Source organism: Solanum stenotomum, chromosome 8 (genome assembly GCF_019186545.1).
Source record: "Solanum stenotomum isolate F172 chromosome 8, ASM1918654v1, whole genome shotgun sequence".
Classification (NCBI taxonomy): domain Eukaryota; kingdom Viridiplantae; phylum Streptophyta; class Magnoliopsida; order Solanales; family Solanaceae; genus Solanum; species Solanum stenotomum.
The window spans coordinates 34,698,286-34,725,573 of NC_064289.1; the positions used below are offsets into that span (position 1 = coordinate 34,698,286).

The 27,288-nt window shown below is 33.1% G+C and overlaps 1 protein-coding gene and 1 pseudogene across 1 annotated transcript; both read right to left on the minus strand.

Moving 5' to 3' along the window:
- Positions 1-2,576: 2,576 nt before the first annotated feature.
- On the minus strand, positions 2,577-7,537 carry LOC125873736 (EIN3-binding F-box protein 2-like; annotated as a pseudogene).
- Positions 7,538-23,746: 16,209 nt separating this feature from the next.
- Positions 23,747-26,551, minus strand: LOC125873271 (WAT1-related protein At2g39510-like). Its single transcript, XM_049554171.1, has 7 exons — positions 26,298-26,551; positions 25,773-25,835; positions 25,556-25,672; positions 24,990-25,224; positions 24,727-24,888; positions 24,207-24,358; positions 23,747-24,054 (listed from the first exon to the last, which is right to left on the minus strand). Exons 1-7 carry the CDS (start codon positions 26,489-26,491, stop codon positions 23,877-23,879), a joined length of 1,101 nt encoding a protein of 366 aa, XP_049410128.1. The 5' UTR covers positions 26,492-26,551; the 3' UTR covers positions 23,747-23,876.
- Positions 26,552-27,288: the final 737 nt, after the last annotated feature.

Here is a 27,288-nt window from a genome sequence, read left to right on the forward strand (position 1 = left end):
TAAATGACTCACACAAGAACTCCTCATAGAACCCACTTATGCAATGCATAGGTAAAGTCCCATACCCTCACCTATACTAAGTAGTATTCTTCAAGTAATCCTAGTTAGAGTTCATAAGTCATTTACATGAGTCATATTCATACATTAGATCATCCTTTTGAAAACATAGGGACATTAGCAATAACCGACATAGACCATGGGAGCTTTATGGAATCTGGTGTTCTACTCCCACACCGAAAAGAGAGTGTTCCACTTGCCACAGTAGAACTAACCTATTAGCATCTAGGTGGATCCACTACCTAATACCTATGTGGGCAAACATAGTTATGGAACAAAGAGATTGCTACTAGAAACCCAGACTTGCTAAACGTAAAAGGCTTCCATTTCATGAGACAACATATATGTTGGGAACCCGGACATGCTAAACGTAAAGGAACCCATATGGGAAGCCGGACTTGATAAACGTAAAAGCTTCCATCTCATATTCATGTTCACTCAGTGCTAAGCACAATTCCCTTTTAAAGTAGTATTAAGCCTTTACTTACACATTAATTCATTAAGGAGTGCGTTAGGGATTCAACCCATCATTCATCATATAGCTCACAAGTTCTAAGATGAGAATAACCTTTCATCGTAGAACCATCAACATATAATAATGTTCATTAATAACATAGTCACGGAGTGTTCATGAGATTTACCTTCTATTCATCATACCAACACTACCATAATCATAGCTTAACATTCATGTTTGTATCATAGCATACTTGTCAACACTTGCGATTTTAGGGAAGAGGAAACATAACTCACTCACTACAATTCATATTCAAGTAGCACCTCCACCATAAGTGGATCAACAATTCAACATGTGAACATTCATCAATTTGACAACCTTCATTCATTACCTTAAAGGATTACATCAAGATTCAACCCTAATTCATTGATAGTCATTCATCATATATAGCAACATCATAATCCAATAATGAATTCCACATTTATATACTAGATTCTCATCCTTCATTCAACATTAAAGTCCTACTAGGGTTTAAAGTGAGAAAGAAGGGGAAACCATGCGTCTTGTGGGGATTTGTTCAAAAACCATAAACATAACATTGATTCATCCACAAATTATCATATACAACCATAATTAATCATTATAATTCAATGAAAACACATTTGCAAAGTGACCCACGAAATTGAGAAAAAACCTAGAATTTGGGGAACTTTGAAACCCAATTTTTGAGAGGGCCTCTTGGGGAAAAGATCCCAAGAGTGAAGAGCAACCATACCTTAGTTGATTCCTTGAGAATCAATGGAGAAACTCCAAGAAATTTGGGAAGAAACCTTCAAACCCTAGCTCCAATGTATTCTTCTTCTTCTAGAGTTTTTAGAGAGAAGTAGGAGAATTATGATTTCAATTGGGTGTTGTGAATAATGACTTAAAAACCAATATACATTTAACCCCTAAAATACCCAAAACACCCCCACTTAATTTGGACTTAAAAGGAAAAGTCCCAAAACTCCTCACTTAAATGGTCCCCGTCAGGGACCACGGCCAACACTTCTTGGGTCGTGAAAGTGCACCACAGACCTTGGTGTTGTCCGTGGTGTTGGAGGCAGTAGCCCCTCTTTCGTGCACAAGCCAACCCTTGGCCAAGGCAAGACCACGGAGCCTCCCACGAAAGAGGAGGATAAAAAAGCGACCAACATCAAACATTGACATGAATTGGATCTTCTATTTCTTGATGAAGCTCAAATTGTTGAGGAAAATGTACACAAACTACTAAAGAAGGTTGAGAACTTGTGGAGGAGTTTAATGTAGTGCATAAATTAAAATAGAGTATTCTTAAATTGAAATAGCATAAATTATTTTATTATGTTGGAGGATTCATAGAAAGCTGACTTTATCTATCAGATGCTTGCTCACATGGGAGCATTAAGAAAAAATGTTGACTTCAAGTAAAGCGTCTTCAAGAGTCTCAGGAGTATATAAAATATAAATGTGAAACTTCAAATGATCAGTATATGCTAAAAAAGGTAAGGTACAAAAACAAAATATAGATGTTCTCCTCTTTATTTACTCAGAAAGATCCTTGGGCAATTTTTTCCTCAAATGTGATTAGAATTTTCAATGAAATGTTGTCACATATAGGATTGAGTTAAAATAAATAGAGTTCGATGAACCTAACTCTCACATAGAGAGAATGATAGAGGAAAAAACTTTAGTCTGTCCGAACTCTTTTGGCAACAGGAGAGTTAAATAGGAATTCTTCTCTTTCCCCTTAAAACACACAACCTCGCATGGTATGGGGTTGTCACTTATGTTCTTATCTGGGAAAGACAAAATGAATATGATGAATGTCAAAGTAGAGAAGCCAACTTAGTGTATTATCTTCATTCCACAATAATGAGAAAAAATGATACCCACTAACTCTTCCACTAATTTAGTAAATGCAAATTAACACATGTATGCTTGAAAAGCAAAGTAAATGTTGAAAACTATCTATTTCCCTGTAGTAGAAGTTGAAGAGTCTAGATAAAACCCAAATACAAGAGTCTCTCCCATCGAGAAAACCTGCTTAGGAAAGGATATCACAACTTGGATTTATCTCTACAAGTGCATCAACAGTTCTAGAGCTTATTCCGAGACAATGTTATATGTTCAAGCCCTGAAGATTCTGAACCAAATAGAGCAAGAAGGGTAAGCTATTATCCGACACAAAAGGGCAACCAGACAGTGAGAAGATATGCAGGTGAAGTTTTGTAGCATTGGCCAAAGTTTTATTCCTTGAATCGGTGATTCCACTCTTGGAAACATCGAGTACATTAAGCATCCAGCAAGACTTCAAAATTTCTACTAATGTTGCATCAGTAACATGTCTGCAACCATCTACGAGCAGAGACTTCAGAGATCCCCCGTTCAGCTTAACTATGGTTGAAACTGATATGTCTGTAATATTGACATACCCGCTTAAATTCACCGCCACCAAATTAGCTGCACAATTTTGAACAAGAGGGATGAGCCCCTCGTCAGTAATTCTAAGAAGCCCACTGAGATCTATATGAGTCAGTTTGCGACATAGTCCACCTACTACATCAATTGTAGTATTGCGTACTCTAAGACAATTGTGAATAGCCAAAGATACTAGTGAGTTACGACAAGAATCCGCCAAAGTTAATGGATAGTCTTCCACACCAATGCAGCTCACCATGGAAAGAGTCTATAGTTTTGTACAACAGTTAAAAAGTATACCTAGAGACAGATCCCTAATGCATAGGCCCTGGAGCCTTACTTCTGTTAAAACTTTACCAGCTAAATAAAATAGAACTGCTAATCCATGATCCCCAATGAGTAGAGAATTCTTTAATAAGACAATCTTCAGGTTCGGAAAGTATTGACCCGCAGCTTTGAGCAACTCATTCCCTATGTTTGAACAAGAATCTATTGTTAAAGAGGTCATATCGGGACAGTTCTTCGCAATGTCTAACAAAGACTTGTCAGTAATTATTAGGCATTGGAAAAAATCAAGCTTCTCTAATAGATGGCACCCATGAGCTATTTCAGATAAGCCTTTATCACCAACAAAAGACACATTCCACAAGGAAAGATCTCTGAGAGTAGGGTAACCTCGAGCAATAGCCACAAGACCAGCATCAGTCACACTAAGTCAAGGATTGTTTCCCTGAATGGATAACTTTGCTAAGCCTCCATGATTTGCAGTTCCAATGGCAATAGCTGCAAGTCTGACATCTGTGGCTTCCCTGCCAAAAAAGGACCTGACAAGATATCCCTCACCTTCTATACCATTAGATTCTGCAATATCATCTTTGTGAATGCTGCTTAAAAGCATAAACCATCGCTTAGAAACACAAGCGCAGACACTTGTCTCTTGGCCACTGGGAAGACGTTTGAATACCTCAAAGAGGCATTCAGCAGGAAGAATTTCAATGGAAGGATGATTCCTCTGCTCAAAATTTTGAGAAGCGGTAGTGGCACAAATCCTCTCCCTAGAAGGAAAATTTACATTCCAATTTTGACCACGTGATAAAAGAAAAGATGATTGTCTTGAACTTGGATATGAAGCTCGAAAAAAAGCACCATTTTCTGAAAACCAAAAGATTAAACACATCAGACAAAGATAGGAATAGAAACTTATATACATGATATACCCATATGTTTTCTTATCACCATCATATATAAACTATCACTTGAAAGAGGGAGAAAAAATAAAAAATAAGATAAAGACACAAGCTTTGTGTTTAGTACGATTTCCATATTTTTCATGTTTGGTTGACTTCAATGTTTTGGAAAATATTTTCCAAATAATCTTATTTTCTCAAAATTAAGGAAAATTACTTACCTCCAAAAATAATATGGAAAACATTTTCCAAAACTCATTTTCAACTAACACGTCAACTTTGGATAGGGTTGCAACCATCTACAAGTAGAGACTTCAGGTACCAATTTTCCAAATTAGTATCGAGAATCGGTAATTAAGATGTCAGGTTGTAGTTTGGGTGTTGGGTCATGTGTAAGGGTGCCTAGGACATATCCTAGGTCGGGTGTTATGGTTGTATCCCATTTTGTGTGTTGGGGTCCAAATCAGGTCTTAGTTCGAATATCGGGTCCTTAAATGAAAGTCGGGGTCAAGTCCTAGGTCACGTGTCATGTCGGACACCAAATTGATCATAGCATTTTGTTATGGTTTGGAGTTGGGGTCGGGTCCTGAACCAATAATCGGAATTGTTTTTCGAGTTAGAAACTATTTTTCTAAAAGGTATATTCTACTCTGTAGCCGAAAAAAATGTAGAAAATATGTTTTATTCACTCTATTAGTTTCTAAGTTACATTATTTTATGCTCATTAAAAAATAATATTTTTTTAATATAATGAACTGTGATTTATTACCAACCATGAGGTGGATTAGAATTGCAAATTTTGAAAATAATCTTTTTTTAATTACTACTATATATAAGGAAGGATATCCAATTTTTGTAGTCTTCACATAATTTTCTTGTCATTTCTATTCGAAGTTTTACAAATTTGTAAGTCCTCACATATTTGTTAAATTTTAAGAACTTCAATGATATTCTACAATTATTTCAAAAATGATGATCTAATGATTTTCTATGCTTGTAGATGGTTGCAACCCTAACCCAACACCTCAACTACCCTAAATCAAATCTCGGTTACCGATTCTCGATACTAGTTTGGAATCCGACTCATGATTCTCAATTTGGGACCCAACTCACGACCTTGATTCAAGACCCAGCTCTCGAGTCTAAAATTTGCTCGGGGTCAATCCTCGATTTGGGTGTCAAATCCTAGGTAAGCACTCAAGGTCGAATTCTAGGTTGGGTGTTTGGGTGGTGATGTGAGTCGGGTGTTAGAATCTAGTTTTGGGTAGAGAGTCGAGGTCAGGTCACAAGTTGGTTGTTGGGTTCATACACATGCTCAAACAGCAAACCAAGGTGGAGACTGAAAAAGTTGGTTTGGTCCTAGTGGGGTCAAGCCCAATAGAAGAAAATTCCATGTGCCAATTTACTTGGCTAGGAATTAAACTTTGAGAGCAAGAAAAAATTTGTGGAAGACAATTTTTGTATTTCTTTTCTTTGTGCTTGGAGCCTAAGTTTGACCACCTATAAAAGGATGGTCATTCTTCATTGTTGAATTCATCCTAAACTCATAGAAAAATACATTAGAAAAATACATAATCAGTAGAGCAATTCTCTTAGATGTATTTGGGATCTCTCCCATTTCTTTAATAATATACAGGTAGTTGTTCTCTGGTGGACATAGGATCATTCGAATCTAAACAACATTAAATATTGTTGTTCTTCCCAGTTTTTATTTTCACATTTCTGCTAACATGGGTTTTGTTCTTGTTTGAGTGTCGGGGTAAGAATTAGGTCCTAGTTCGAATATTGAGTCTTGAAACGAGTGTTGTGGTTAGGTTCTAGTTTGGAAGTTCAGGTCCCAATTAAGGGGTGAGGGTCAAGTTCCAATTTGGAAGTCGGTCCTTGGACAAAAGTCAGGAATCTCCGTTTGGTCCTCATACGGAAGTCTAGTCTCGCATCAGGTGTTGGGGTCAAGGTCGGGTCCTAATTTGAAAGTTGGTCTTAGTTCAGATGTCAGATCTCTAGTTAGAGTATCAAGGTTAAATCAGAAATCATGTGTTGGGGTGAGGTCCCAATTCAGAAGTCAGGTCTCTATTCAAGAGTAGAGTTTGGATCTTGAATAAATTTTGGGGTCGGATGTCGGATTAAGGTCTTGCATTAAAAGTTAGGATTTGTATTGGGTTTCAGGGTAGGGTTCGAGTCACTGTTCAAAAGTCTGGTCCCATTTCAGATGTTGTGTCCAAAGTTAAATTTCGAGGTTGGAAATAAGGTCGGGCGTTCGGGTAGGGTCATGATTAAGAAATAATGTCCTAATTCAGAGTTCGGGTTGGATATCAAATCAGTTGTCAAGGTCAAATATGGGTAATATTCTGATTTGAAATACAGGTACCCATTTGGGTGTCGAGGTCGTATTCCAGTTTTAAAGTCGGGTCCTAAGTCGGGTGTCAGCGTCGGGTCCTAATTTGCTAGTTGGGTTTCTAATGAGAGCCAGTGTTGAGTCCAAATTCAAAAGATTGGTCCCGGTCAGCAGTCAGGATCAAGTCCCTATCTGTAAGTTGGGTCCTAGGTCTAGAGTCATGAGTCGAGGTCGCGTCTCATATCAACTATTGGGGTTTGGTCGTACTTCAAAAGTTGGGTCCCATATCGAGTGTCAAGGTCAAGTCCCATGGTTGCAGTTTGGGTGTTGATTCACGTGTTAAGGTGCCTAGGTTGGGTGTTGGTGTTTTATCCCATTTTGTGTGTTGGGGTCAAAATCAGGTCTTAGTTCCAATATCGGGTCCTTAAACGAGAGTAGGGGTCAGGTCCTAGGTCGAGTGTTAGGGTCTGATACCAAATCAATCATAGCATTGTGTTATGGTTTGGAGTTGGGGTCGGATCCTGAATCAATAATTGAAATTGTTTTTCGTGTTAGAAACTATATTTCTAAAAGGTATATTCTACTTTGTAGCCGAAAAAAATCTAGAAAATGTTTTTCATTCACTCCATTAGTTTCTAAGTTACATTATTTGATACTCATTAAAAAATAATATACTTTTTTATATAATGAAGTGTGATTTATTACCAGTCATGAGGTGAATTAGAATTGCAAATTTTGAAAATAATTTTTTTTAATTACTACTCTATATAAGGAAGGATATCCAGTTTCTGTAGTCTTCACATAATTTTCTTGTCATTTCTATTCGAAGTTTTACAAATTTGTAAGTCCTCACATATTTGTTAAATTTTAGAAACTTTAATGATTTTCTACAATGCTTTAAAATATGATGATCCCGATGAAAAAGGTTATATAGAACCTACAATAAACATTCATATATATAATATTTTACCTTAAAAAGTTATTGTAAACATAAACTTAATGTACGTTGGGATTTGAAACAAGATGATTCATAGAGAGACGTTATAGAAACATACCTGAAGACATTATCGCGGTACCTTCTTGTTCAAACCTTATGTTATCACAATTAACAGCGGCGAGAAAGTGTTTACAAAACTATATGATTACCCTAGTGAGTGGAATGGGATGACCAATTTATAGAAGCTGAGATTTAATCTTGACCGTCCATCAAAAACCAACCTAACATATGAAAAAAAAAATTCTTTAGACATTACTTACCAAATTTACATTAATTGGGTCACAAATAAAATAAATTAATCCAAACATTTATTATAAAAAAAAAAGCAAATAATTATCCTAGCATTCAATTTCAATCTCAATATAGGTGTAGTTATTGACTTAAAATATTATTTTTATAATATTATTTATTTTTTATTTATAATTTAACGTTTACTATTTTAAATTTTCATTTATTGATTGAATGTAAAGTTTGTTTCTCTAGTTTGCTCTTCTAATTTTATGGCGTACATGCTGAAAAATTTAAGTACTAATAAAAATTTCACTTATGATAGGATTATATTTAAAATTTAGAAAACAAATACAATTAACTTTTAGCATTGTTAAATATTATTAAAAGGTGTCAAAAATACAAATTTTATTCTTCCATCTCAATTGAAAAAATGTGTTTCAATATCCGATAGTTAATTAATTAAATTTTATATGCATGCACTATTAACATAAAATTAAACTAATAAATGATTAAATATATATACATATACATATAAATACATAGACATATACATATAAATACATATACATATATATACATATATATATATATATATATACACATATATATACATATAAATACATATACATATATATATATATATATGTATATGTATTTATATGTATATATATGTATATATTAATAGAAATATTTTCTTTTAAATTTTAGATGTCATTGTAGCGGTCCAACCCACTAGTGATATTGTCCGCTCTAGGCCTAGACCTGCAAGAATTTAACATGTGTCACTAGTTGTTAAGGTATGGTTACTTATATACCCAACATCTAACCTATGTTTTGCCAATGTGGACTTTTTATCTTAAGATGGGGTGTCACATACACCCCTCTATGGACTCACCGTCCTCGTTAAGGTTTGTCCTAATTTGTTTAGACTCAGAACTAAGGTTTGTTCCGCCATGTCAGAATTTGCCTAAACTCGGTTAAACTTGGGCGCACATCGACAAGGCTGATATAACATTGTCTCTGATACCATTTTCTAATGGCCCAATCCGCTTTTGATATCGTCTGCTTTGGTCCATTACCCGCACGACTTTCAAAGGTGTCACTAATGGTAAGATCCTTACTTATATAGCCAACATATGTCAACAACTTAGATTTTTATTGTGCAACACAATATGAAGTTAGTATTGATATAAATTCAATTAAGTATTCAAGTATTCGTCTATACGCGTTATATCGACAAATACAAATATCTTCAGAGACCTTATAAATGACCAAAATAGATACACTAAAATAAAATTTAATTTTCAATACAATTAGCAATTACATGATGAAGATAAATCACGATTAAAAGGCTAAAATCGTGAAAAAATTGTGATAAGTGAGGAGATTTGAAAGAAAAAAAACTCACTGACTGTGGATAAAGAGAGAGAAAGACCAAAATAATAATTTGAAATAAAGAGAGAGAAAAATCAAAAAATTGGCATGAATATAGGCCTTATTTGTTTCCATTAAGATTAAGACATCTGAATCTATATAAACATCTGAATATTAAGATGTGCATTAAGATCTAAATTCCTAGATCTGAATGCACATCTGAATATTAATATGTGGTCTCTAGATCTGAACACTAAATCATTAAGATTGTTTATTTTCAATATCTGGATGTCCATATGAAATTAAATATTATAAAATATTTTAAAATTTTCATTTCAACAAAAAAGTATTACTTTTTAATAAAAAAAAATTAATGTTTATATTTGATTAAAAAATTATATGATACGCAAATAAAAAATTATATATCGATATAAAATTATTGTAACGTGATTTCTTTTAAGAATTCAACATAAACATCTTTTTATAAGAAAATATATCACGAAAAAATATATATTTCATAACTATAATATAATATCGAAAAGTTCAATAAGTATGATACATAATAGTCGAAAAATAATAAATAAGTTTTCAAATCATCAAAGCTTAACATATATTATAGTTAATCAGAAAAATTAAAGAATTCCTATTTTTTCTTGAATGACCTTAATCCAATTCTCTAACTTGTGAACCTCTAGCGTCATCATGTTTTTTTGTAGATGTCACCTTCACAAAATATACTGACAAATGTACTATATAATTGTTCTTCCCATTCAAGTCCATCTAATTTTTTCTTTGCATTTTTCAAAGCTAGATGTGCTATTTTTTTAATCAATAACTCCAAAGTAGTACTCATCTTTTCATAAATTTCTTCCTCAAAACTTTTCTTTCAATCAAAATTGAAGTGTGACATCTTGCAATTTGAAATAACTATGAAGGAGCTTGAAATTGGAAATAGTCATATTTTTGGAAAGAATTCAAAATCTGGAAATTTAGCAAGTATGGAAAAAAAATGAGTTTTTGGTCAACTTCAAATGGTCATACTCCTAGCTCAGGATGAGTTAGGTGTATTTCCAGTTATGTTTGGAAAGCCCTTGGACAGATCTTTCCAACGCCGCCGAGTTTGCTCGATTTCGAGTTCGTATGAGTGAGTTATGCCCTTTGGAAGTTGGGTTGTTGGCATAGGGCAGTTTAGTCCGATTTTGTAAGGGTATTTTGGTCTTTTCCCTAACCATTTCTTTTGGTTATTAAGGGTCTAGACTGATTTTAAATCAGTTTTCCCTTTTAAAAGTGAGAGTTAGGGCTTTTGAGAGAAGAGGAGAAAGAGAAGGAAAAGCAAGATTCGTCAAGATCGTCGTGGTTTTCGTCGGGGGTGATCCCTAAAAAGGTATGTGAGATCATAGTGTTGAGTTGGTTCATTCCCCCACACGCCATACTCATTTTAATTTCGAGAAAAAGATTGGTCGTGGTTGTTGAAATCTTGTGGTTGTGTTGAAGTTTCTTGTTGATTTGGTACATGTTTCCGGTTGTGATTTCGAGTTGAATCTATTGTATGTTGAGGGTTTTAATGATATTAAGTGTTTGGGGAAATAACTTTGGAGGTTAAGAGGGTTTAGAGTTGGAGAAACTAAGGAGAAAAGTCGGATTTTCTGGGCAAAAGGTTGGGGCGTCGCGCCAGCCAGCGCGCCCCAAAAGGGACTCTGAAGTCCCTCCTTTGGGGCGGCGCGCCATGCAGTGCGCCCAGCAGGCACTCTGGAATTTGAGGGCTGGCACCCCGTGCCTCTCAGAGCGTCAAGGACGCAAGTTCTCCTCATTCCTTCCCCACTTTTTCATACATGTTCCTTGGTAAAGTACCTATGTTGTATAGTTGTTTTCAACACTCTAAGGTACATCTAAACCTCACGAACTCATCCATAAACATGAGATCATCACCCTTGAATTCGTAATCCAATTCGAGGAAAGTTAGGATCAAAGTCAAGTGAAGTTAGAGTCAAGTCTACAAGTTAGGAAGCAAGTCTTTAAAGTTTTTCAAGAGTCTTTCTTGAACGTTTTAACTTCGTTTTAAGGCTCAAGTTTCAAGGTAAGCCAAGAGTATAGAGTTGAGTTCATTTCTCAAAAGTTATTAGGTAACTAAGTATTCCCAAAGAAGTTTATAAATGTTTTTACATTTGAGTAAGAAAGGAACTATGTTTTCCAAGAGAGCCTTTGGGCTAAGCTTTGAGCAATTATCTCATACTAAAGAAAGATGTGTTTAAAACACTTATGAGATAAAGTATATTTTTGGGAGTAGTATTGAGCACCGAATTGGGGACATGAGTTCATATTAACTCAACTCTCCATAAGAACCATGTAGCCAAACATGGGATTTAACGGGTCATACTCTTTAGATAATCACGTAAGTTAAGCTAGTGGATCCACTAAGTTAAGTAAGGTCCTATATCACGGCAAGGTATAGGATGGTCCTTGGGAAACTTGAGGTAAAACGTTGTATCATCACTAGGGCTCGTAGGGTGGTTGTCGGTTAAAGAATCTCCCACTAAAGTTATATTACTTTTATATAAGTAAAGTTGAGTTTGTTATTGTTTTATCCTTAACGAACTAAGTTGTTTACACTGTTTTACAAGCTTTATATATATTGCATGTGTCTTATTGCTTTATACTGAGTTCGGTTATTCATGAGTCGAACAGAGCCAAGGTAAGAGTTCCTTTGTACTCCTTTCAAGCTTAAGTCGTTGTTTAGCTTTCCAGCTCGCATACTCGTACATTCAATGTACTGATGCCAGTTGGCCTGCATCTTATGATGATGCGGACGCAAGTACCCAGGATCAGCATTCAACACGCCGTTGATCCAGCTGAGCACTCCAGAGTCAGTGGTGAGCCTCTTTGCCTTCCGAAGGACTCTGTTATGTTGTGTTCCTAGTTTTGTTTTATTAGAATATTGTGGGGTCTGTCCCAACATCCATCTCAGTGTTATAGAGGCTTCATAGACCGTCAGTTAGTTAGTATTGAGTCTCTCATCTGTGTGTATATATAAATATTCTATTTTGAGACACGAGTTGCCTTTTTGGCCAGATTTTATCAGTTAGGTTGTTTTATGACCTTTCATTACATTGAGTTATTATGTTGAGTTAAGTTTCCGTTGAGTTAAAAAAGCCAGGCCAAGGGTTCACTTGGGGGCCAGCAATGGTCTTCGAGTGCCAGCCACGTCCAGGGTGTAGGCTCGGGGCGTGACATGAAGATTGGAATAAAGAATTATTAGGAGCTCCATCATTTTGGTCACCAACTAGATATAGTTATAACTTGAACTCCACTCATGAACTCTTGTTGCAGCACAACCTTCAAAAAAATTGTACACAAATTTGGAAAGGGTAGAGATGAAGTCCTCAATGTCTTTGGCCTAAACAAATTATATTTCCCTAAGAGACCTCCGGCATGTATATATAGTTGTTGTTTTTAATCAAGACTGCTAATTTTTTACTCAAAAATCTTGAGTTCTTGATAAACATCAATACACCCACAAGAAATATTACAACAAAAGTTCTTGACAAAAATCAATACATCCCAAAAGATTGTTAACATAAGAAAATACTTGTAAAGATTATGAAAATTTACCAGTTCAAGAGGAAAAAATTAGTGTTTGATTGAGCAAAGAGAGGAATAATTTTTTTAGAGAAAGAGAGAGCAAGTTGTGCAATGAGAGAGAGGTGACGTGATTTTTTTTATTCTAGCATGTTAATTAAATCTGAATGTTGTTAAGACTCTCCTACATATCTGATTCATTCAAATCTTTTCAAATCCATTCAAAGGATTCTTTTTAAAAGAAACACATGGACTTAATGGACTGAATCTGAATGATTAAGATTCAGACCTAAAAACCAGACACATTTAATGGGCAGAATTTGAATGTTTAAGATTCAGACATTCAGTAAGTACAAACAAATAATGCCTAAATGTGCTAATGATGTGTAAAGTTTTTTTTCTATTTAATATTAAAATATATCCATGTATAATAAATATTTTAAACTATAATTAAGTAGACTAAATATATATATCGTTATTTGCTATGACATATTGTTTTTCGTTCTTAATAAGTGTGCATTGTCTCACAAATTCACTTAAAATGAAATAGAGAGTATAAATTAAGACATTGAACAAATATCAGATAAATCATAACAAAAGGCAGTGTTTAATTGTTGATTTCAAAGTCTCTTATTTTATTCGGAAAATGGTAAAAAAATACCCCTAAATTATAGGAAAAGTATAACCTTCATCCATCTTTTGGTCTACAGAAATCCTTCTACTCCTATTTTTGGTTTAAAATACTCTTTCATTCACCTTTTTGGCTCATTTATACTCTGGAAACTAACAACCCTCTTTTTTATTTTTTTATTTATTCATTTTAAAATTTTATTATGTGTCATTCATTCTCTTATTGGATGAAATAAAACCCCACCTCAACTAGATTATTTCCTATAATTTATATAGGTGAAAACAATATACCTCTTAAGACCACAAATATATATATATATATATATATATATACTAAGTAAATTACCCGTGTTTCACACGGGATTGAACTATTTTATTAAGCTTACATATGATCATTCGGTAATATTCGTATTTTTGATAAATACACTACATTGTCAAGAACGTTTTATCCTAAGGCAAAGCGTTCCTCCGAAATCTTAAATTGCCATTATTTAAAAAAAAATTGTTATACAAAAATTATGAGTGATAGATAAATTTTAAGTATAAGAAAAAAGTCTTTGGTCAGAAGTAACGAAATTTTCTAAATTTTAAGAAGTTATAAAGAACAACATCAGATGTTAAAGAAGAGATCAAAAATCCTAGAACAACAACACTCCCAAGTAAAGTGGAACATCACGTTCATACAAGAACATAATTAACTAAATTCAAATGGAGGACCTTCGGCTCCTTTCTTACGAACCTCCATCAATCTCTTTTTTACTATAGTATGATGTATCATGTATGTGTTAATGACCCTAAAATTGTTAGTATCATAATGTTTTTTCCTATTGTCTCGGAATATTTATTACTATTGCTTAGGTTTCATATCACCGGCCCCAACTTATTTGGAATTGAACCATAGTTATTGTTATTGTTACAGTATGCAATTACAAAGAATTAATTCAAATATCCACAAATAATAATAAAGACGACCTTACTTTCCTAACAATCAAGAAAAAAAGGCATGTTGCTTAACATATTTTTCAAAAAGATAGTCTTTCGGGTTGTTTCCAAATTTATAGTTCATAAATTTAATTGAAATAAGCCAAAAGAAAGAGTTATCACTTCTTTATAAAAAAAACAAAAAAACTTTATCAAAAGAAAGAGTTATCACTACAGCAAAAATGATCTTTAACAGTAATTAATAGCTTAATTGTCGCTAAATATGTATTTTCAAAGGCAATTAGTACTCTATATAATGTCCCTAAAGTCTATAGCAACATTGAATCTAATGACAATTAATTAATATCGGTAGAGGCTCTAGCACTCTTCGTTAATGTGCATATTTATTGCCAATAAAAATTATTTTTGTTATAGTGTATTTTGGGCATCTGTTAGTTTCAAGAAAACTTGATCTCTTATTATGCCCAAAAACAAGAGAGAAAGAAATATGGCAAATTAGTAAACTTGCGATAAAAGAAATGGACTAATTGTCTCTATACTACTTCCTCCGTCCCATTTTATGTGAGGTAGTTTGACTAGATACAGAGTTTAAGAAAAAAAGGAAGACTTTAAAAACTTATGGTCCAAAATGAATGATAGAAATTTATGTGGCTGTAAATCATTTCGTTAAGGTAAAATAGACATTTAATAGTTAAATTATTGCTTAAGACAGAAATGTGTCATTCTTTTTAGGACTGACTAAAAAGGAAAGTAAGTCACATAAATTGGAACAGAGGGAGTAATATTATAGGAAGAGTGCAATGACATACAAAATTTTTGTACCTAAGATAAAACAATCAAAATAATATACTAACTATAACAAGCAAGAGAGCAATTTGTTTGGTACTTTTAACAAACTTCATCAATTGTTATGTATTAGTTATCACATATTTGTTGTTGTGTGCAATCAAATATAGCACAGCCCACAAGAAATTTTCCAAAGAAGTATATGAAGAAACATGTACAAAGGGACAAAAGAGAAGATCAATTTTCAATCATCCTTACTAGAATTTTTAACAGAGTTAAAAAAAAAAGTCACCAAAATAGCAAAAACAAATTGCAATAGATACATGAATCACTATGACATACAGTAAAAGATTAAGCTTCATGAAATAGGAGGAAGAAAACTTTGAGGAATGAAACACACTTTATAAGAAAGTTAATTAATGTATTTGAATTTGGCTCCCCCTATAGTGGAAAAACCCTACAAATAATAGTGGCATACATAAAAGTTTTGTTTATGTAATGACCCTCCAGGTCACTTATGTCCTAATGTCTTCTTTTTGTTGTTTAGTGCATTCAATTTCCATTAGCAACCCCTAATATTTTATGACTTACTGGGACTGATAGTTTTGTCACATGGTCATTCATAAAGATTATGTGTAAGTTTTCATGTTTTGGAGCTTCAAATTTTAACAATCGACTTTGGTCAAAATTTTAGGAAGATCGCCTCAGATACAATTCTGACAATTTCGTTAGTTCCGGAACATCGAGTTCAATCTAGAGGGACTTTTAATATGGATCCCGAGGCTTCCAAGTTAATTTCAATCCCCCTTGTGTAATTTTACTTAAAATGGAGCTTGAGCATGGGACCCACTTATTATTGAGATGACCACAGTTTGAAGTTTTGACTACTCAGTTAAGTCTATAATGCTGAATTTTGAAGGGGTAGCATATTTTATTTGTATGAAAAGGCTTCTAATTGAATCCCGAGCACCTAGTAGGGGTTTCTGAATGTATACCAAATGGGTTGGAAGTAGCTTAAGTCTATACCATATGCCTCGTGGGATCGATCCTAACCTCAGTTAGGTTTTTTTTTTGGCAACGATCGCTTATACTTTTTTAGGGAGGTGTAATTTGGGTGTATCAGAGGTCAGTGGTTGTACAAAATGAAGCTTTCCCTTGAAGTATTTGGGTTTCCCTATTGTCCATCCTAAGAAAAAGAAGGTGCATTTCTCAGAACTGATAAAAAATATTCAAAGCAAGTTGTAGCTATGGAAAGGAAACCTATTGTCTTTTGGGGGTAAAGTTATTCTAATCAACAATGTCTTACATATATAGTATTCCTATATATACATACACCTATTATCTGTCACTAATCCTCCTAAATGTGTAATATATGATATTCATAGAATTTTTGATAAATTCTTATGGAACTTCAAGGAAGTGGGTAGAGCTACCCAATGGATTGCATGGAATGATGTTTGTGTACCAAAAGAAGAAAGAGGATTGGGATTTAGATCACTGTTTGATATTTCTAAGGCTTTATTTACCAAACTATGGTGGAAATTCAGGACTACTAATACAATGTAGTCTAATTATATGTGGAACAAGTATTGCAAGAGACAAAGACCAGAAATAGTAGAATGAAAAAGGGGGATCACAAGTATGGAAAAATATGTTATTGGCAAGAGATTTCTTTGATCAAGAGATATGATGGGAACCAGAGAAGGGACATGATAGTGTATGGTTTAATAATTGGACACAGTTGGGGCTCTGTATTTTCATATGGATGTTCAGCAGGATCATAGTAAAGTGAAATTTGTCATGCAATTGGTCAATGAAGATGGATGGGAAGGCCGTGTTACATGATAATTTTGATGAGGAAGTATGAAATCACATTGACAGTGTCATGGGAAATCTGGTACTTACTCAGGGTAGAGATAAACCTTGGTGGATGCCTAGTGGGTCATGGGAAATCTGGTACTTACTCAGGGTAGAGATAAACCTTGGTGGATGCCTAGTGGATCTGGACAATTCAAGGTAGGAACAACATGGAATTTATGAAGATACATGAGGGATCCTATAGAGAATATATATAACATATGGATGAAAGGATTACCTTATAAGGTGTCCTTCCTATTATGAAGGATGTGGTTTAGAAGAATTCCTATAGGCAAAATTTTGATCAGAAGAGGCATTGCTGATTTTGTAGAATGTTGTTGTTGTTGTAACAAAAGTATACAAGAATACTTTGTACATCTATTTATTAATTGACATGATTCTAATCATATTTGGAAGTGGTTTAATAAAGTTGCATGAGTACAATGCCAGTTAGTGTAGATTAAGCAAGTATTGGAGGAGAGGTGGAAGGTTGATTGTGCTAATAAATTGAAGCCTATTTTTAAAGTAGTCCTTGCCTTTATAATATGGCAAATTTGGAAAAGGATGAATGTGATTAAACATGAGGGAGTTATGTCTAAACAATTATTCAATTGGAAAAGAACAATATGCCAAACATAACAATAAAGAGAGTCCAAAATACTGGATGTAGGGATGTAGGCTACAAGATTAAACATCAGGCGAGCAGAATCAAGGAAGTTAAATATACAAACAATAGTTGTGGAAGCATAAGGATACAATATCAAAATCTCTCAATACCTTATTTGGCAGCAAAAAATTTATCCTCTTTAATAGTGGTATCAACTCCATTGGGGTTCAATCTATTAAGAGGAAAAATTGAGAGTTGTAATAATGGGGAAATGAGAAATGTATTGAAAATGATTCTAACCGACTACACCTTTGTTCTAAGTACAACTATGTCACATTCATGTTGAAGAAGTCTTCATTGGTGATGAATCATGATGCCAATGATAATTTTTGGCGTCCAAATGATTACAAGCTGAACATGGAAGGTGTTTGTAGTGATACTGGTGGTCGGAGGTGCATTTTTGGGTGTAGAGATGGTTACGACGCCGGCGCATACCTGGAAGAAAAATGAAGGTGGAGCTGAGGATTTTATCTTGCCGCTTTGCCTTTTCTTTCCTTTACTGATTTAGACTAGTGTAGTTTTGGCTTTTCAGGTTTGGGCCACTTTTGAGCCTAGAACTTTGTAATTTTCTTACTGTTTATCTTTAATAAAAGGCCCATTTTGGGCATCTTTCATAAAAAATGAATCTTCATTTCCCAACCAACAATTCAAATTAATAGTATTTATAAATACTGAAGGAATTTTATACAGTATATTTCATGTAATTATTATTATTTTGTCACTTGACAATAAATTTGAAGAAACATAAGGGCCCACATATTCATAAAAGGTATTACATTAGGGATAAATTACCAATATACACCGCCCTCACCTTCTCTGGTGTCAGTGAGAGCAATTTGAGTATCCCCCGTTGACCTTCTTTTGTAGATAGAATCTTCCATTATTCTCTACCAGTTTTAAAATTTTCCAAAATCTCTTATTTTACTCCCAAACCCCAAATGTTTGATACATAAATCCTAACTCCCAAAACTAATGCTTATCCCTTCCTTATTTCACTCCACAAATCACTCCCTATAGCACACCAAAAATGAAATCAAAATTTCAGAAAAATAATTTTATTTCTCAAAAATAAAGTTTCAGATCATAATAAAAAAAGTAAAAACAAAATTAAATTTTCAAAAAATCAGAATCTTTATTTCTACAAAAATCAAATTTCAGATTAAGAAAAATAAAAAACAAGATCAAAGCAAAAAACTTATAAAAAACAGAAAAAAAATAATAAACTGATTGAATCAGAAAAAAATTACATGTTGAATCAAGATTTGGAAATACTCTTTTACTTTTTGGTGATGAAATTTTAAAAATCTTTACCAACTGAGTGAGAATAACGTGGAAGAAAGAAATAGGAAGAAGGATAACAACAAAAATAAAAATCAACTAATAGAAAGAAAATCAATTGATTGATATACCTTATCAATCACAAATTACTATATTTGTGGAAAATATTTTGTTATTTAATTATATTAGGAATTTTTTATTTTATTTTTTTCCGTATTTGATTATTTTATTTTTAAATAATATTTTAATTATTTCTCACATATTGTTAGAAATCTAATGTTATAAATCAAAAACTAGAAAGTCGTATTTGATTTGCAATGTTTATACATGTCCGAGTTCTAAATCTACCATTGAAAAAAACGTTCAAAAAAGAGAAGGAAAGAGTTGGATTTGTCATTACACGACCATCACTGTCAAAGACACAATGTATCTTTATTTTGATTCTTAAATTAGTCTTTGTTAGTGTTATTATTGATTCAATACATCACTGCTACAATCATTTTTTGTTCTACGCATCTGATACTTAATTTTCAATGTATCTTGTTATTTTGATAAACATTGTGTATCAAATTAAGTATCTTGATACATATATACATAAAAACTGATAATCTTATTGTATCAAACATTATCAACTACAAAATGATACATTTATAGATACACTTTATTTCAGCTTACGTACACCCTGCTTTCACAACCTTATTGTATCAGATACATTATTATCAACTACAAAATAATACATTATATAAAAAAATGTTGCAACTTGTAGCTATTCATTCTTTTTCTTTTCAATTGACAATAAATTGTTCTATGTGGGATTCAACACGACTCTTAGTTGGGTATTATTATTGACAACAACCGCTTACTCTTCAAACTTGTTTTTAGGGTAAATTGAGTGTTATCACGGCATGCATTGAAGTAGGCTACAACTTATCGGTCTTTAGATTGAGCTTGTGAATGTAAATTCCTATTGATTAGCTTGAATTGGGCTGGATTTGTAGTTGATTCATGTTTAGTTTCTTAAATTCATGTCTTGGCCTCATATTTAGGGTAGTTTTGCATAAATTGAGCATCCCTACCTTGTTATCGTGATTGCATCATTCCCTGTACTATGCTAGTGGTTGACTAGGTTGTTACTAGTTGTAGTTATTGGGCTTAGCCTAGGTGTAGGCTAGTGATTTTCTTAGACTTGTGATTTGGATCTGATAAGCCTTAAAAATTCTCCAATGTCGCTTCATATGACTCAACTTCCTAAAGACTAATATAACAGACTCGGGTCTGATAATATGATTCTTAGCTAGGTGAAAACTAGATTCATATGACCTCTTATCCATAATTTCCCTTGTTTTTTGGATCGGACGCGTAAGTTAGTGATTTTGTGCATCACTTAGTTGTTTGGGGTCGAGTCTTGGATTTGGAGCTGGAGTGGGTACTTGGTGACTTTGAAGATTGTTTCTCTCTACGGCATGGACCGGTTTGAGGAAGATCGAGTGATTTTGGAGCATTTAGAGACTTTAGCCACGGTTCAAGGCCATGGCATACCTTTTACTAGTTGAGGTCGAGGCACTGGCATACTTCCTTAGTCACAGTTTTAGGCCTTGACTCATCTCTTTTAGCCTCGTCTTGAATTTGGACACACTTCTATCATTCAGGTTCGAGTCCTGACTTGGTGACTCTATTGGGTTCTTTCGGTGCCTTACCATGGTTTGAGATTATGGATGGTTGTGGCATTTATGGAAAACTCTTAAACTTAGCTAGTAGTTTCCTTAGTTATTATGTGTATCGATCAGGCTTCTGGGGGTCCAATTGGAACGAGTGTACCTTTCGTGCATATGGGGTCCAGTTAGGTTATAATTAAATGTTTACTTTACTATTCATTCTTTCCTTGAATCGAGTGCATTCATGTTAGTTTGTCATTATAGGTCCACTCGTTTGACCTCTAGTTGGTATCATTTCTCGCTTTTCATTATTGTTTTTACTTTTCAAGCTCAGTCGGCCTATGATTCCTACTAGGCACTTGATGTTTTAGTGCTTATACTATACTCTGTATTTATTTTCGTGATTCAAGTCCGAGCACCTGTCACCAGCATTAATTTCGAGCTTGTTGTTGAGACTGAGGGTGAGCTTATGAAATCCTAGATTAGCCTGTCTTCTTCTATTTATAGGTTGTTGACTAGTCTTTTGTATTTGAAACAAGTCTGTATTTTTTGTTCACTTTTGGGACTTTTACTATTTTAATAGCTATGTACTTGTGACTATCAGATTTTGGGACTATATTTCTCTTTTTGAGTGTATTTATCTTATGTTGTTCTTATTTTCTACTATTTTCATTAAATTGTTTAAGTTATTTCTCGTTGATTGTTGTTTCTACCCAATATGTTTGTTACTTGTCGTTCCACAATATGGATTGTCTTACCTACTGGTGAGTTATGGTAGGTGTCATTATGAATCGGGGTTTCGGGTCATGACACTAAAATAGTCCACAACCAAGCAAAACGGAAGAATCTCCAAAGTTGATAACTGTCTTTTGATGGTAATGTATAACTCAAAATTAACGATGGAGAGAGGTGTAATAATTTTTACCTTGTGAAAGTAACTTATAGCTTCTGCCACTTACCACTAATTCACTGGAAAACCAACTGTGCAAACCACGAAAGAGAAGAACCACATGAAACACAAAGAAATTTATGTCAAGTGATAAGTTCAATGTATAGAATAATTTTTGTGAAGCACTTAAGTTCTAATAATCAAACCCTAAGGAGTATTTGCTCAAAGGAGAACTTAGAATCTCTTTTTCAGTCTTAGGACGAAGATGGTTTTGAGAGAAAATGATTTTTGAATATGAAATATATCGATATCAATTTATTCCACCGACCTGGGCCCACCTTAACCTGCATGCTTGCGCAGTGTGTACAAAAATGTGAATATCTCTCTATTTTGAAGTCGTATTAGTAAACGCTTTAAAGCGTTGATAACTAGATTCATAGACCTTTAATTTTATAGGTTATCAACCCTCTAAATCTTTATATATTGAGAGATATGGTCATCCAAAGTCAAACCACGTACGAGACCACTTGAAATACTTCCTTGAAATAAAATCTTCAAATAGATTTTTTGTTACGAAGCTCCCTTTGGCCTAAACTGTTAATTTAATTATTTAATCACCTACATATATATATTTCATTGTATGATCACTCATTTGGAAGTTTATTTTCACTACAACTCATCAATGAACAACGCAAGGCGAAAAACTATAGGATAATTTTTGGTGCATACGTCTTCAGCTTAGGGAGTTAGTTACCTTAAAATATATTGGGTGTTACATATTCACTAATTATTATTTCACTAATGTGATTTGTAGGGGTGTGCCAAAATCGAACCGATCGATAAATCGAACCGAATAAAGTGTTGTTGGTTTATTGCTATTGGGTTATTAGGTTAACAATTTATTAATGGATTTATTAAGAAAATTATCGGGTTATTTGTTCAGTTTTGATTTTTTAATATTGGGTTATTGGGTAAACCGATAATTCATTAAGACTATAGTAATTTACTATTGTACCTGTACAAAAATATTAAATATTAATATCAATACTTTACAAGTTACTACATTTGCCCTTTAGCCTTCAATTTGCACTTCACAATAACTTTGAATTCACACCTTCACATTATACAAAATGTCAAAACCTAAAGTAAGAACCATAGTCATACAAATATTTCATAAGAAATTTCTCATTGGTTAAATCGAAAATCAAATCATTAAGGATCAAAACCGATAAACTGATAAAAAATATATAATTGGATTGGCTATTGGTTTATCATACTTGAAAACCAAAAATCGATAAACCGAATCGATAATAGATAAAACGTAACTGAATCGACCGATGAACATCCCTAGTGATTTGTCATCATCAAATCTGTTAAGAATATATTGAATCATAATATAGTTTCACATTTTAATAGATTAAAATAATAAATCAAACTACATAGATTATAATAATTATATTAAAATTAAAAGTATAAATACATGTAATTCACTAGAGATATTATTTATTAATATTCATAATATAAACGAACATCTCTACTTGATCCGTTCAGTACATACGAAACGTACTAGCGCAAGAAGTTGAAATATTACCGCTGTCATAATTAATATCAAATTATATTTAATCTTATGCTATAATTATTTATTGTGAACATTTATTTGTAACTTTGCATGAGTTAATTAACACTCCATATACAAAATTGTCTACGATATATGTAAAAGTCAAACATATTAACAGAAAGATCTATCCATATAAAAACTTTATACAAAGTAAAATAAAATAAAAAGTGTTTACTAGGGATTAAAATGTAATACTATAACTTACCCTCATGGCTAATAGTATACCCCAATAAGTTTAATTTCTTCGGGTGTGTTGTAGGAAGGAAAATATTTTCTCAGAGATTGTTTTTCAAAAACCTCAATGGATTAATCACTTAATTATTTTCTTGTGTGCTGTAAATATATAAATAATATTATTTTAAAAGAATTTGTATATAATGTATAGAAACATTATGGAATTGGTGGGTGTGGGCGTAGGGCTGTGAGGTGTGGGTTATGTACCGTGGGGGTGAGGTGAAGATAAGATGTGTTTGGATGTTGCTAAGGATAGCAATCGATATGATATATCATTTATGGAACCTTTTTTTCCCTCATAAACGTTGTTTTTATCATTTTAAAGAAATTTATTTCAAGAGAAAATGTTTTTCTACAAGATTTGACTAGCCGATCATGAGAAAATTAGAAAACGATGTTTCAAAAATATTTTCTCTCTCTTTTTCTATTTGTGACACCCTTTATCTTTTTCTATCTTCTTTTTTTTTAGTGGTTAATTAGTTTAGCACCTTATATGTATTTATTCAAATATTGGAGGTCCATTTCATGAGCAGAATAAATAGACAGATGCTACACACACTTACTTTTTCAATTTCTCTAATAAAGAACTGCAAAAGTAACATCCAGAGGCCTATAATTAGGAGTTATTATTTCTATATATCCTTCTAACTTTAATCCTAGCCATTTCTTCTTAAACTGCTTCATCTCCAACTTTTGCCTGATTTGAAGACTTTGATATTTCTTTTTGATCAACAAATTCAGATTGAACAACCTCTTCACTACTGAATGATTTTGATGATTGTTGGTCCTTGCTCTTGCCCCATATTACTAAATATAGTCCAATTACAATGATTGCCCCTCCCAAAACTCTACATTAAACAGGCACAAGATTAGACATCCTATTTTGCACTCAACCACGTATTATAAGAGTTAGCTTGACTCGACACGAAATTTAATAAGGATATGTGCATTCTGGGAAAGTAAGTCGTATAAACTAGGACAAAGAGAGTATGTAATATACCTTCCCAAGTTTAGCTCCTCGGATAAAATGAATGAACCCAAAATTGCGACTATAACCATATTTAGAGGATTAAATGCAGTAACAAAAACGGGTCCTTTTTCCTTCATTATCAATCCAGAGACATAATAGCCAACTCCAGAAGTGACCATTCCCTGCATCCATAAAAAATAAATTATCCTCTCCGACTAAATATCAATATGGACACATACTAGACAGGGGTGGAGCTAACTGGGAGTTCGGGGTTCGAACAAACTCACTAGCCTTTTTTTAGATCGTGTAGTTGTATTAGAAAATTAAATTAATATATATGCATATTAATTGATGAACCCCTAATAAAATCAGTGGTAAGAAAAGGGCCATGAAAATGATTTTCATGCTAGAGTTGTGGGTTCAAAATCCCCTTTTTGAAGAAAGCATGTTTTGTACTAATTTTTTTTTTTCTGTCCTAAAATTTCAAAATTTTCAAACTCTTAATCCTAACCCTGTCTCTGATACTAATTAAGAGAATGTTTAAGCTTACACTATAAACGTAAGATAAGAATGTAGTGTCCCATTGGATGGCCCAGATTGAAGTATTGCCCCTTTCAACCACAAGGGTCAGAAGAGTGCCTTGCAGAGCTCCGGAGGAGCATATTAGACAAGTGAGTGATAATGTTGCAGGGTATGTCTTCAATGTAATTGCCTGTTTGTTTGACATATAAAAATAAGAAAAAGAACTAATCATCTTTTGTATATATATACTAAGTAAAAGAAACGAATTAATATTATAATATTGGATAGTACCTGAAGGTTGTAAAAGCAGGCCCAACAGATACAACCTGCTGCTATGAAAAGAGCACCCTTAATGGGTTGTAAATCACTAGGAGAAGTTGGAATAATATTGAGGTGATGTCTGGTCCAGGGCAATCCAATTGTAGGTCCACCAATCAGTGTCATAATCATCGCACCACCAAATGTCACTGTTGTTCCTATTATTTTTGCCTGACTTGATAATCTCTTAATATTCACCCTCTCAAGCCTACACGTTTCAATTCAAAGTCTCAGTTTATATGATTTAGTTTTTTTTTGTCAGTCATATATTATATTTAGTAATAATTTAATTTTAAAATATCAATTGTACTCTGAATGAAATGATTTATAATCACAAATATCTATGATTTATATATTTTAGATTACAAATTTCAAAAGTCTTTATTTTTTTCTTTTAACTTCGTGTTAGATCAAAATATAACTCAGATAAATTGAAACAACGAACAAACTAGAAAAGAATTGAATTAAGACAAACATGTTAGAAACAAATTAATTGCATGCCTATGAATAAGTTGGAAAAAAGATGGTTAATTAAATACCTTAATATCCAAGCCAACAAAAAGGTGAGGGCTGGAAGCAAATTACACATTGCTGCTGCAGAAGTTGCAGTAGTGTATCTCAATCCTGTGTAATACAAGTTCTGGTCGATGACAGGCCTGCATCCAAAAAAGTCAGTTTTTGTTTTCAGTGAGATATTGGACAATTTGCTAAGTTGAAAGGAAAATAAAAAAGTAAAGTATTGTCAGAGATGTTTACTCCACTAAACCCAGCAACATAATCTTCAAGAAAATGGATATAGTCATTTTTGTCCTTATTTTCCTGTGCAATAAAATAACCACAGAAAAACATTAATTAGCCTTTAACACAATCAATAATAGTAACTTCATTTAAGTAAAAAGAAGTTATAATTCATGAATATGCTTCAATTTGTTTGTATGATTTTGTTTTGAAACTAAATTATAAAAAGTAAAGAATACTTTTAAAATTTATAGTCTTAAATAAATTAAAGGTTATAGCAAAATGTTACTCCGTTCATTTAACAAAGAATAACATATTTTCCTTTTTGTTGTGTTTTAAAAAGAATGACTCTTTCCTTTTTTAGCAATACTTTAAATCCAACTTTTCAGATGATATGTTTAAAACCATAAATTCAAAGAGTATTTTCGTACATTTGATATAACTTTAATTTAAAATCACAAGATTCAAAAAAATTCTTTGTTTTCTTAAATGTCATGCCAAATCATCAAAACGTACACATTAAAAAGTGAGTTGAGAATTGACCTTTCAAAGAGCAAGGCAAAAGGAGCAAAGACAATAGTGGCAAAGACATTTCTGTAGACGGCAAAGGTGAAATGGCTCATGCCATGATTTAGAGCAGACTTAGCAATAATGGCTGATCCTGCATATCCAAATTGCAACAATGTTACTGCCAAATATGGTTTACCTTCCTTCACAAACTTCAGTAACCATGACATGATGCTTCTAATTTTCTTTTTGTATATAAGTATATATACTCCACTCAATAGCTTTCTATCTTTTGTTTCTTTAATTCCCTATTTTGTGGTGCTTGCTATATATAGGCGCCAAACAATGCTATCTAAGCACGTCTCCACATCTAAACTCTATATCATCTCCACTATTGAGTGTCTTATAATGGAATCATACAATCAAACACTTCTCTTCTACCACATAATCACTAACTCTTTTTAAAAATGTTTCTCAACATGATATATTAAACTCATAATTCTTTTTTCTCCAATTATTTAATTATCTTAATTTACAGGTACAGAAAAGGTGTCCAAACATTTCTAACAACTATATATGCCTACACTAAATATATTTAAGAACAAAGTACAGAAATTCCATACATTTGGGACTAATTACATCATATGCTGGACGTTTCTTCAATTACAAAAATTTTGGATTTTTTATTGTTCTCGAATACATTATTTGGTTGTCCGATACATTGCAAATTATATATTATTTAATGGTAGGGATGTATCAGAGAGGGGATATGAATGTATTCAAGAGGGGATGTATCCGAGAGGGGAGGAATGTATTCGAGAGGGAATAGGGATGTATCCGGAAATTTTTTTTGTAATTTTTTTAAATGATATGAAATTTTAGAGATTATGATATATATTAAGTTGTGTATTTATGTAATTTTTTCAATATTTATTTTAAAGGCACCTTACAGTTAGGGTGTCTTCTTCAATTAGTCCCTAAATTATCACTAGTCTAATAAATTACCCATGAATTTGTCTATTTTGTA

Coding starts and splice junctions, on each gene's coding strand:
- LOC125873271 (XM_049554171.1), bottom strand. CDS start 26,491: ATGTCATGGTTACTGAAGTTTGTGAAGGAAGGTAAACCATATTTGGCA. Junction 25,673..25,772: donor ATGTTGCTGGGTTTAGTGGA/GTAAACATCTCT, acceptor TTTTGGATGCAG/GCCTGTCATCGACCAGAACT. Junction 25,225..25,555: donor TTGTTGGCTTGGATATTAAG/GTATTTAATTAA, acceptor TGAAACGTGTAG/GCTTGAGAGGGTGAATATTA.